Source organism: Uloborus diversus, chromosome 4 (genome assembly GCF_026930045.1).
Source record: "Uloborus diversus isolate 005 chromosome 4, Udiv.v.3.1, whole genome shotgun sequence".
NCBI lineage: Eukaryota > Metazoa > Arthropoda > Arachnida > Araneae > Uloboridae > Uloborus > Uloborus diversus.
Window position 1 is genome coordinate 24,804,345 of NC_072734.1, and position 13,100 is coordinate 24,817,444.

At 33.1% G+C, this 13,100-nt stretch overlaps 1 protein-coding gene across 1 annotated transcript in view; it reads left to right on the top strand.

Annotated features, from left to right (window-relative positions):
* The window catches only part of LOC129220262 (uncharacterized), a 42,927-nt gene that overhangs the window by 13,983 nt on the left and 15,844 nt on the right, over positions 1-13,100 (top strand). Inside the window, exons 2-3 of the mRNA XM_054854646.1 lie at positions 4,051-4,254; positions 7,499-7,699. Coding sequence (XP_054710621.1) covers positions 4,051-4,254; positions 7,499-7,699 — 405 coding nt within the window. The remainder of the gene's footprint in view (positions 1-4,050; positions 4,255-7,498; positions 7,700-13,100) is intronic.

Sequence of the window (13,100 nt, forward strand, 5' to 3'; positions counted from 1 at the left end):
AGTGTTTATTTTAAATCACTATATATATTTTCAAGTTATTGACCACATTTTGTGTTTTAAATATATTTTTACAACTCATTTCATTTAGAAAAAAATCTTAGAACAAATTTTTTACTTATGGTTATTTGTTTTCCATTTTTGCTTTTCAGGTTACCTGGGTTTTAAAAATATTACAATTTCCTCTAATTAGTTCACCTTTTTTTTTCATTACTCTGGTGAAAAATTAGAAGTATCAACGAAATTATTTCAATTAATTTATCTTGATTTTCAATGCTTTGTACTTAAAAAATGTACATAAGTTACTCGCACTTTTGCTTTTCTTGAGTTCAAAATAAGGTATTTTCAACAACTTTTTAATACTCGAGGGCTCCTCCGCCTGCTCGTTTCCCTCACCAACCCCGTTTAGCTGTCCTTTATCTTTTATTACATTATTACCACTGGTATTAAACACTAACCGTGAAAATAAGCATATTTCGCAATTTCGGGAGCGAAAACTTATTCGTGTTAGTATATATCAATCGAAAGATAGAATTTTTCTGCGTCTGATAGAACTTGTTTGGAACTTCCAAGTTAGACAAAACTGGTAGGCTTGGTTCGAAATTTTAATTAAATATCAGTTCTTCCGTAAAAATAATTTTACTTTTTGTTGTAAATTATAATAGTGGAGCATTTTCGTTGAAGTTTACATTTCATCTAATGGGTATTAGCTGTCAAAACGATTTAAAAAGAATAAATGAAGAAAAAGTTTGAATTCGAAAAATCACGACGCAAATAGCTCTCTATTCATCAAGCGTTTGGAAAATTGCTGATGACAGGTCTCATTTTGCATCAAAGTTCGGTTGTTTAATTTGAATTACCTTCACCGAAAGGAATCAGGAGCAGCTGAACAAATAAAAATTTTGATGATAAAAAATCAGCGCTCAAAAACTATCTCAAACACGTGCTACCCTTTGAGCACCGTGCATATCATCGAAAGATCAAGAATCGCATTTTGATGGAAAATGTCTCTCATCGCATTCTCTTATTCACCGATATCAACAAGGTTGCTGATTTGCGATGAGTCTGTTATGAGTCAAAACAAAAAAGTTTATTGAAAGAACGCACAAGAAAATAGTCTATTTTTTATTATTTTAAATGATCAAAATGTATTGCTTTGATCCAGAGCAGCGGCTCCCAATCCATGGGACGCGGCACACAAGTGGGCCGCGAATAGCGTGTTACTGGGTCGTTGCGAATCTGAACCAAGATAAAGCTTTGGGTCTTAATTTCCGTTTTTGAGAAAATTCACTTATTAGATGAACTGTCACTCAAAAGCTCTCCCTGACTCATAGGCAATAAGGAACTTTCATTTTTCATATTTCTTAGGAACCTTCCCCTATAATTGCAGATGAAATATATTGAATCAGAAACTCCTTTGAAGAAAATTGCCAAAGATACTAGTATTAGCTTCAAGCTGAAAGTGCTCCTCCTTTGTTAAACTGACATGACTAATCAGTGAATTGAGACACTTTGAAGGGCTTTTCGGCTACCTAAATATATGAATTCAACTTTTCACTGCAGTTTAAGAGAGAAAATAACATAGAGATGCATTGAATGTTGCGTAGTATTTGATACTAAAACTAACCAGTTTCAATCCAGATATCAACTCTCTGGTAGAGCAAAAACAGCCTCGAAAATCTCATCGAGCTTTAACTTCGGTGAATTCGCTTTGAGTTTTCTTACAGCTATGCCAGCTAAGTGAATACAATAAAACTATTTTCTTTCTTAAAAATTCTTTTGAAGATTGTTCTTGTACAGTCATCAGTGATGCAGCATGAGAGGTGAAGGGGATTAACATCTACAGAACTGATGTTTTTAACACAGGACAGTTATGAGTAGATGCCCCCCCCCCCGCCCAAAATAAAATAATAAATTTTGGCTGTGCAAGTAATATATAGCAGTTAGTGGGCCTCAAATATTTCCTACAAAGCTGGTGGCCAGCACAGCTAAAAAGGTTGGGAACCGCTGATCCAGAAGATCAACTTTAGGAGGTCGTCTGAAGTCACTATGACCTCATAAAAAAATTTCCTTATTCGGCTTATTTTGAGTGACTGGCAAATTATATATATATATATATATATATATATATATATATATATATATATATATATATTATAATGTCCAACGTTTCCTCTCCTCAAATATGGGCATCTTCGTATTTTATGATTCAATCATCAGTCAATAAAATGAGAATATTTGAGTTCGTAGCAACGGCAACCCAGCTTTGATCGCCTGTATGTTTCATTTGAAAAAAAAAAAAAAAAAAAAAAAACACAGAAAATTAGAAAATTAACGGATAAATGATACAGATGAATTTCAGCAAATCAATCTATTAATGATTCAAAATATGATAACGAATCCAATAAAATGAATGTAAAAAAGTAGTCGAATTTACAATGAAATGAGCAAAAATACAACATGTATGCATGTACAGTAGTAGCTCGATTAACCAAGCTTCGATTAACCGAGGTTTCTGCTAACCAAGCCGTTAGTAAAGTTTATTTTTTTTTTCAAAAATAATGTAAATGTTACTAAATAATGAATTTTGAATTCAAAAATAAAAATATTTTATGGGAATTTGTGTTTTTTTAAATGCATCTTTTAAAATTTAACTTGGCATTGTAAAAAATGTCAATTACTTTTTTAAAATGTAATACAAATTACTTTCTTATTTTATTGTTTTAACTGTAAAGCATTAGTTTTTGTGTTCATTTTCATATTTTTAAAAAATTCTATTGTATTTTTAGTTAATGCATTTTAAAAATTTGATTCTGGTAAGTGTTATGCAAAGTTTCTATTAAGCGAGATTTCCGACATCCGAGGCAGTAGCGGTCCCAATTAGCTCGGCTAATCGAGGTTCTACTGTACAAATAAAAAACAATTAAAAAGAGTTTAAAATCTCTGCAATCAGCTGTTTCGGGGTAATTAAATCAATCCCCTTCATCGGTAGAAGAAAAATAGTTCACAAAGTCTAACAAAGGGCAAGTGAACTATCCGTTGTCTATATTTGTACGTTGGCAGACTTCGTGAACAATTTTTCTCTTCTCACAGCACCCTTCCGTTATTTCTATTATGATGTTATCGTGAAAGACTGCAATTGGATAATGTCGACATTCACCGGTGATTCCTCGGAAATATTCTGTCTGTGGTCGATGTTCTTTGTATGTGAATGTTGATATTCATTTCCCAGTAGCATGTATGTATATTAATACCATACACAATTCGCGGTACTCTTTGCCTCTCTTTGAGTCACCCCAGGATACCGCGGCGCAAATGAACACCCTTTACTTTGCTAGAGACCATGTAAAAATTTGGTGATTGCTGACTGGCAAACATGAAAAAACGTCATCCATCTCCTTTATAGCTTTATTTGCAAGCTCTAATTATTTTTCGAAAAAATATCTAGACTTTATTCAAAGGAAAGGGGGGGGGGAGGAATATGGCCGACGAGAGCTCAAAACTGTTATAAGGCCTTTAGCTGAGTAAAGTTTGTTTATATGCTGCTGCGGCACCCACTTTAGGAACCCCTGGTCTCCAGCGTTCTTCATTAAAAGCATACTTTTTATGATAATGTTGAATCAAATGCCAAAAGCTTTAACAAGTTCAAAAAAATCCTTATATAAATAATAGCCGATAATCGAGTAACCCGCGAGTTTCAACAATGAAACTCGCGCCAAGGCACGATAATTTGATAATAATGTTCAACATGCAGGGAACGGCTGAACACGATCCGGTGACTTAACTGTTTTACTGGTAAGACTGTGTCATTTCAGGGGAATGAAGAAACGAAAAAGCGGTCAACGATGAACGCTATCTACTGGAGTTTAGGGTTAATCCACTGGAATTAGGCTTAAAATTTCAACTATCAAAATATCAACAAACAGGCAATTGTTTCGTTAAAATGTAGAAGAAGAGAAGCATTTTTAACCCGTCATACCTTGACGGGCGACTTTCTAGTAATAGTAATAATTGTGACATTGAACAACAGTTATGGTTCTTACTCTTTTACAGTCACTGGTGCCTATTTTCCTGCATGCGATCCGGGCAAATACATCTGCGCAGGCAGTTGTCCTGCTCTACCCGATGGAATACAACTGAGCGAAGGCAAAGCTGCCATATGTCTTCGGGACACCGAGTCGGATGCCTGCGTTTGTTGGCTTCGCAATCCATCCAAACAGCTAAATACTGTATTCCAATGCACAGCAATTGTGAATGGTAAATATTGTTACCAATTTTGAAAATTCATAGATGTTATTTTTTTGTGTTTAATTTGTTGAAATGCTACATACTGTTACAAATTTTGTAAATACATTGATGTTATTTTTTAAAAAAAATTTTGTGTGTTTAATTTGTTGTAATTTTGCTAAATTTGGCATTTTTTCTGCCTTAAATAAAATTTAAGTTACCAAAGTTTGGAAACTGTATGTTGTTTATCCTGCTTTGCTAATGTTTAACAGTCCATGAGCGTGGCGAGAAATTCCAGAGTTATCGCCAAATTTCATAGTTTCCCCGGCATCATTTTTGGCGACTAATTTTCCACTCGAGATCGACGTTTCGATCCTAATAGATGAATGAATTTTACTAGAACACAGTGGTAGATCTAAAGAGGGGGCTATACCCCCCCCCCTTGAGGTCTGAACTTACACTAGATAAAATAGGAGTTTCAGAGATTTTCAGTACTGCAATACTTTTGCAAATTTATAAATATGCATCACATTTAAATAAATATATACACTAGTATACATACTGTAGTGGCATATTAAGGAAAGAGGCCGGGGGGGGGGGCTAGAGGACTGTAATTCCTTCTCCCATTTCGTCAAAACTTAAAAGCAGATTAAATTGCGACCTGCAATGGTATGGAAAGGCTTGGAGGAAATGGTTTCATTCTGCAATCAAGGTTTTTAATCTGAAAATTTATTACTGTCAAATTACTCCAGTCATATATATTTTACTTCATTTCCAGGATAAGGGGGCTTCAGCCCCCCTCCCCCATGAGGCCAAAACTTATTCTGGACAAAAACGAAATTTTTTCCGTTTGTTCCCTGTCAACATATTGTTTGTGACCTACTCTTTTTAACGTTAGCTCCACATTTGTCATTTTTCCGAGCACTTGAAAGACCATTTTGGGGAGTATTTTTCATAGTTCTGAAAATATGTTCATAGATTCACCTTAAATAAATAATTTTAGCAAAGACAAGTAATGTTGTAAAACGCAATTGTAGTCGTATAAAATCTTATTTCTCTCGAACTTTGGTTGTTGTAAATTACGTGATTTTCACTGCTTTACTTATCAGATACCTGAGCTTTCTAACAGGCTTTTTTGTCGCTGATGCTCTAATTTCCAGAAACGTTTATCTTTATCTAGTACTCGAAGCTCCAGATGTTGACTTATAAGGTTTCTGTTATTCTTGAAGATTCATTGAAGGTTAATGCACGCCTGCCTCGCGCCTTTTTTCTTTTACTGAATGTTCTTAGTAATCAGAAAATGTGGTTATACGTTCGAAAATTGTGTGTGGTTGTTTTCAGAGTATGAGAGTTGGAAGGAAAAGCTCCGTATTCAGATTTCATGATAAAATCGTCTGAATTGGTTGAAGATTGGTGTAGAAACTCTTCAATGATAATAGTCTCGATGTCAGGGCGTCCGCGATCTCCGCTCGAGTAGTGAAAAAAAGTAAAATGAAATAAAAAGTTCTTTGAAAAGGTTAATATATATATATTTTTAATTGAAAATTCTGTTCACAAATAACAAAAATTAAAAAGTAAAACGCCATAATTATTTATTGATGTAAATATATTTTCCTATTTGAAATTTTGTTTTCAAGCACCGGTTTTTACTGAAAAAAAAAAAAGAGCTGATTGTTTGAAGATAGTTTCCTGTGAAAATATTTGATGCATTTACACGAAGAATTACGAGCTGAATTTCAAAACAATTGATGATATTCCCAAGAAACTGATTATATAATGTTATGAAGGTTGTGTGAAACGTTTCCATACATAATATACATAGAAAGCCCTTATGTAACAACATGAACCATGAAGTCTATTTTTACCTTTATTTTGACAGAAAAGGGGAAAAGTGGCACTGGTCGGGGAGGGGGGGGGAGGCATCTTGACCAGCATGCTTTACCGGAATTAATTGTTATATAAGAGTAAAGCGTATAAGTGACATATATTTCGTTTATAACGGACAAGCCTACATCGATATTTATGTAATCATAAAAAGAGTGCGAGTCCTTTACTGTGCCTTTCTGAATATATCCTGTACATTTTTATCATCAAGGAATAAATATAGAATATATTTACTCATAAACTACTCATATAAATATATATTCTATATTTTTATAGAATATACTTATGAACAACAGATCATAAAAACACTCAAAGAAAGATTAGCATTATTATAAATTTTGTTTACTCCCTTTTCTTGATTCACTGATTAAAGCGTTACTTCTATGTTTGACACAGTTTCACGTTTACTAGATTAGGCACTTAATTTTTTTTATCAATGTGCTATTCGATACGATAGAGCAGCGTTTCTTAAACTACGGGGCGTGATTCAATGCTGGGTGACGCGTTGGTTTCTCATGCTGGACACTCTTCAAATCTATTTTTGATTTTATTAATTTTATTCTTCAACGGTTCTTTCGAAACACCCCCATTGACTTTAAAAATTCAAAATCACTTTTGCAGCCACCAAATGTTGTTTATGATTTTCAAAAGGTTTCGGTGTCTTTAGGTAATTTTTAAATTTTAGAATATTTTATTGAAAGATATTGAAGAAATTTTTACAATGGTCACAACATGTTATTTCTTATTTGTGAATACTCAAGTTATTTTTTTTATTGTCTCTATCTATATGCATAAAAATGGGCAGTTTATTTGTACATGAATCTGTGTATGCTCCTTATATAAATCCACAGTTTTCATTGAATCATTTTCAAATTTGGTAAAAAGGTTCCTTGATACTCAGGAATTGTCACGGGTGTTTTTGTCTCCCTATGAGGGGGGGGGGGGAGAGAAAAACAGCCTACATCGGTTTTCATTATGCACACACATGTTCACAATTTGCGCCGGATCTTTGCCAAACTTGACGTAACGGTTCTTAGATGCTCAGGAATTCACATAGGTTTTTTTTCTAACCAAGGTGGGGGGTGAAACTTGGGTTGTTTTGCCAGGCAATCCGTGAAAAAGAATGTTTACACTTACTAATAACTAACTAAATTTTTGGATTTTTTAAAAAACCGAAGAGATCTAAATTTGAATTTTTAGTCATGAAATTGCTCTTTTCTAAGCGTCGAAACGGAATGTTTTTACTTTTTCTACTCCTGTTTTCTATTCTAAGCATGATTGTTGAATATGCGTCACTTGACACAACTTTAATTTTCGAGGTAGATCGTGCAATTCCAGGCAATGCAGCTAGTTGAACAGAAAAGTATGTTAACGTTTCTCTCCCTTCCAGGCACCGAATCTCAAGTCTTGTGCCAAGCGCCAAATTATTGCTTCCACCCACACCCTGAGCCCACTTGCCTCATCGTCACCCCTTGTCCTTGCCTCGAGCACAACACTGGATCTGCCTCATCTTACTTCGGGTCCTGGAGACCCGTCAAGGCTTTAATCCTCACGGGGATCAAAACAGAGGAACAAGATGATTCTCCCGTTGGTAAACAAGCTTGATTTTCTCTCCGAAAAAAAAAAAATGGTTTCTTTATGTGAAGAAATTCCAAGGTGGTATTTTTTTGAAAAATATGTGAAAAATGTTGGAGTTCAGACCAAGTTGGTTAAGGTTAAGTTGATGAACCGAGGTCCCGAATCATATCAATAAATCAATGTATCTCCAGATGTGTGGGTCTGGTTTCTGTTATTTTCGATTTTATATGCATTGCTGCCGTGGGCAGGTAAAGGGCAGTACTGGGGTCGTTTCTAAAATTTTAAAAGTATGTTTTTTTGAAAGAGCATGCTTAAAAACATAGAATCTGACCATTTTTTAAATAATTTCTTTAAGTTTAATATTTTAAAAAAATTACTTAAATCGTTTCTCTTTCATCGTTTAACGCTTCTGCCTATGACATCACAAATGATGAAATGCCATTCAAAGTTGCCATTCACGGTTCAAAATATTTAATTCGCATCTTTAGGGTCATTCCAAAGTGACTAACGTAACATTCGCAGCTGATTTTCAAACTCCTTTTACTTACACCGGGAGTAAAAATAAATGTGTTTTGGTTTAATATGCGCATTTAAAATGTACAAGGTGACTATTTTTCATTTCTACCAAGAATTTGAAGCAAAATAAGCGCTGGCAGGTGTTTTTTCACCAAAAAAAAGCAACGTGACTAACGTAACATTTTTGCAACCCTGAGAAACAATGCTTATGTTACGAGGAAAATTTTTCTGAAACTTACGCAGGCATTTGAAAATATTGGCCGATATATTTGTAAGAGGTAAACAATCTATTTTTAAAAATGTACTACAGATTGTTACAGATGAATCTTTTTTGGCCCTTAATGGTACTTTTACGAAAAACTGTGTGTGACTAACGTAACCATCGAATAACAAGCAATGAATGCATTAAAAAAAATTATAATTAATTTCTTGCATTAATTTCTTGCATAATATTACTTTTACACTTTTTAGGAACCTTCTTTGTGTTGCATTATGGTTCTTTCTTTACTTTTTTTTCTATATTAGTGTAAGAAATTGAATGGAAGGATTCAGTTGCATTAACTCAATTTGAATGTGTGAAAAAAAATAAACAAATAAAAAAAAACTGCTTTTACAAACTGAATAACATCATTCTTGGGCTAATTAAATCCTAAATATCTCTCTTTTAAAAAATTAACTTTATGCAAATTGATAGTTTCACCGAATTCTAGTATTCTGCCGATATACTAGTTATCGTCATAAGAAACTCCGTATAGTACTTTTCAATGGCATATTATTTTTTAAGGTTTACTGATTCATCGAACGAATAGTGTTGCGCATGCTTTTAAATTAAAATGTAATATTGAAAAAAAAAAAAAAAAAATGATCGTCTTTGCAGAATGCATTTTAATTCCAGATATCACCGCAAATGTTTGATTTTCTAAATGATCATTCTTACATTTTCTGAAATATATGGCAGCAGCGCTTATTGACACTGTATCACGTAACATTTTCAAACGTTTTCCAGCGAACAGCCGTTACTTCATTTTAACAATAGGTGGAGATGTATTTCCTAAAAAATAGAGACGTTCTCTTTTGTTAAGACTGTATTTATATTATCTCAATTCTTAAGCTTATATTCTTGTGTTAAATGCACATTCAGCAGAGTACTCATTTTACTTTACTCACTTTTTTCTTTTTTAATAATTCTCTAAATTGGAAGTATCTTTATACAGACCTTCAAAAAAGTATTTTTCTAAGTAAACAGAATGTCTACATTGTAATATTACTGGTATTTTTCACCCTTTATATTTTTAATCAATATAGAATGCCTACATATTCAAAATTGTTCATGAAAATGTACAGTAAATTAAATAAGTTTTAAATATTAGCAGTCATTTTCAAAATGTTACGTTAGTCACATGCAAACTGTTACGTTAGTCACAGCTCAAATGTTAAGTTAGTCACACTAATTATTTTATATCTACTGATACTAAAATAAATATTTTGCACTTTTTAAGTAGATATGACAGAGATGTAAGAAAATAAAAAATGCTGTTTGGTTCAATCATCTGGTTTAGTTTTTAAGCAGAAAATAGTACATTTTCGTGACTAACGTAACGTAAATATTTTCAGTGAAATAACCAAACTAATTAAAATACTTCTCTTATAATGTATGCAAAAAGAACAGTCAATTTTATTGGGCCAACATCTAATCATTTAGAATAAACATAGTTCTTTTAAAAATTTGCAAAAATTTTTACATTGCACAAGAAAACGTAGACGCATGTTTTTTGCACATGCTAAGCCTTTTCCACGACCTCGCACGATTATAGTCCATTTAGCGAGAGCTGATAGTGGACGTAAACAAAGCAACGTGACAATTGGCGTTACCGCTGTCTGCTTGGCGGTGGGATGATTGAAAGCAGCGCCAATCAGATAAGCGAAATGTCCGTGCTTTCAATGCGAACAGCATTGCCAATCGGGCGAGTAAGTCATGAAAGTAGTAACCCTCTTTGTTTACTTCCTCTATCAGCTCTCGCTGAATTGAGTATAGAGCCAGAAGAAAAACACCGAATGAAAATTTCGCAAACTGTTACTGGATTTATGTACTAGAAAGTATGCTGAATGAAATGATAGGTCACAATTAAGGCTTTGTGGAAAAAGAATTTCTGAGGTTGAGGTTGACATTTCTATGGAATGACCCTTTACTCACGTGTATTGGCAACGATATGGTTGGTAGCAAGCGTAGAGCGCAATTGTAATTCGCTTCTTGATTATCATAACGTGGAAATGCGGTAGAAAGAGTCGCCATAGTGCATCATTTGTGACGTCATAAAGACCACGCCTTGTTTGAAGATTTGGACATTAAGAAATTATTTTAAAAATAACTGTTGGAAAAATAAAAGTATTTTCTGAGTCCATGTTTTTTTTTTTTGCTTATTCTATCAATTTCACTGACAAAAAGTACTACTTTTGACTGAAGGAAACAACCCCACTGCAAATGTTTCCTTTTTTTTTTTTTCATTTTTGTTACCTATTGTACGTTAGATTTATTGTACAAGCTTCTTTGTTTGGTTGCCGATGAAGAAAAAAGCGCGAAAAGCAACGTCAAGTTCCAACATTTCCATTTTGTTCGTATTGAATCGAAAACGCGTTTCTTCAAAAAAACTCGGAAACTCATTTCTGCAGATACTGCCGTTTATCTGCTCACAGCAGATTGAGTATATACCTTTTGACACTTCGGTAAAATTTTGAAAATGGCGGTCGTGACTGGTTGGGATAGAAAATGCAGGATTAGGTGATCATATGGAGCTTCTAGAAGCAAAAGGATGGAAGAGTGCCGAAACCAATAATTTGGAGATAACTAGTGCATATGTAGGAGAAACTTTCGTTTGTTTTGGGGCAACAGATGATACTTGTACCCCTGGTAGGGTACTACTATACAGCAGGATTTAGAAAACATTTCAATGAAAGTTTACCTAAGGTTTAAACTCCTCACATGTTTAACTCATTATGTAAAACAACTCCACTTACATCCCATTGCTTCTCTCACTACTTCTTAGAAAGTACACTCAAAAAAAAAAAAAAAACAGACCTGCTAAAAAAACTTCTAGTAGACTGAAAAGTACTTCTAAAAAATCTCTAGGAAATTGAAGTTTCATGAAGTTTCAAAGTAATGGTACAGCTTAGTACCATTACTGGGAAGTAATGGTACTAAACTGTAGTAAGCTGGGAAGTAATGATATAGTAGCCCAGTAATGGTACATCTTTTTCGAAATTTTTCTTCAAATATTTTCTATTTTTTTTATTGAATTAATATTTTTTAAATCTCCAAATAAAAATTAAATTTTAGATATCTTCAAAAATCGTCAAAGTTTGCAATTTTTTTTAATCACAAAAAAAAAAATTCCGTCTTTTTCTGCTTAAAAAGACGTTTTAATCTTGTTTCTATCTTAATTAGAACGAAAGATATAAGTATTTTTGTTGCATGCATTTAACTCATATTATATTTAACTTTAAAACTTTAAACGCGCTTTTCCCCCATGATGCATTTCCCCCCGATTTTTCGCATTCAAATTCCTATAAGTCAATAAAGTTAAAGTAATGAAATTTGGAGCAGATCTTTTTCAAACAATTTTGTTTAATTTTTTTCGGCAAATTTGAGAAGAAAAAAAAAGTTTACTTCAAAAGATATGATTTTAAAAAAATCTTTGAATTTTTCGAAATTTTTCTTCAAATATTTTCTATTTTTTATTGAATTAATATTTTTTTAAATCGCCGAATAAAAATTAAAGTTTAGATATTTGGGCGTAATTTCTTGAAAAAAACTTGAAAATTGACCAAGAATATTTCGAGTTTTAGCTATTTAAAGCAACCCCATTAAAAAAGAATCAAATTTAAATGTAAAAAATTATTTTTTAAATATTTATGTTATGATTTTGCTTATTAAATAGATGGTGGATCAGTGTAAAAAAAATTTCAAAACTCTAAACTATTTAATTTTTTTTTTCAAAATATATCCCGCGGACCCCCTTAAAAAGAATCTGGATTGTTTCTAGAAAAGCTTGTCGAATCCCAGTTTCATATTCTAGAGGTTTTCTAGAAGTATTGCAGTTTTTTTCGTGTGGTAACGATACAATTTTTTCTCAATTAACGTTGTAATGTCCCAGTTTCCCGAAGATTTTCTAGTAAATGAGCAGATTTTTTTTCTGTGTAGATACTATTTGTATATCAGAAAGGTAGATGTTTCTTCTGTTTTGTCACTAAATTGAGACAATAAGTTTTATGGATAATTCATTACTTTGATAAGCTATCTAAGTAATAAGCTTATGTAAGCTAGAGTTAAAAGTTTCCAATGTCAGGTAATTCAATTATTGGAATCAATGCAACTATTTTAATGAATACTTAGCCAAATTTAATTAGACATTCATCGAGTTTTTCGTGTTCACTTGGCGTTCGTACCAGCTTGAACTTCTCGAAGTACCCTTTTTTGCTTGCCTCATTTACGTAGGCCTGATGAGAATGCAAAGCAAAATTAAAAAAAAAAAAAAAGAAACGAGCTGATGTGTGCCTCACATGACTTCCTTTTACTCCAATTTAGTGTCATTTTCCCATTATTGGTAATTTTAATGTGATTCAATAGTTTACTTTCTAAATATCACCAACAGTGGCCAAATTGAAACCAGATTTAAAAAAAAATAATCGCCAAATCTGTCGCCAAATTGGCGACAAAACTTGGCGACCAAAAGACTGGCGATACATCGCCATGTGCCCTCCAAATTGTAACACCACTCGAGTTTACATCGTAATTAACAATGATTTTTCCCAAAAAAGGGGCAAAAGACTCCCTTAAAAGCACCCGAATGCAACCAAAAGGGAGGTCCACAACTAGACCCCACTAGGAGTCTACGTACCAA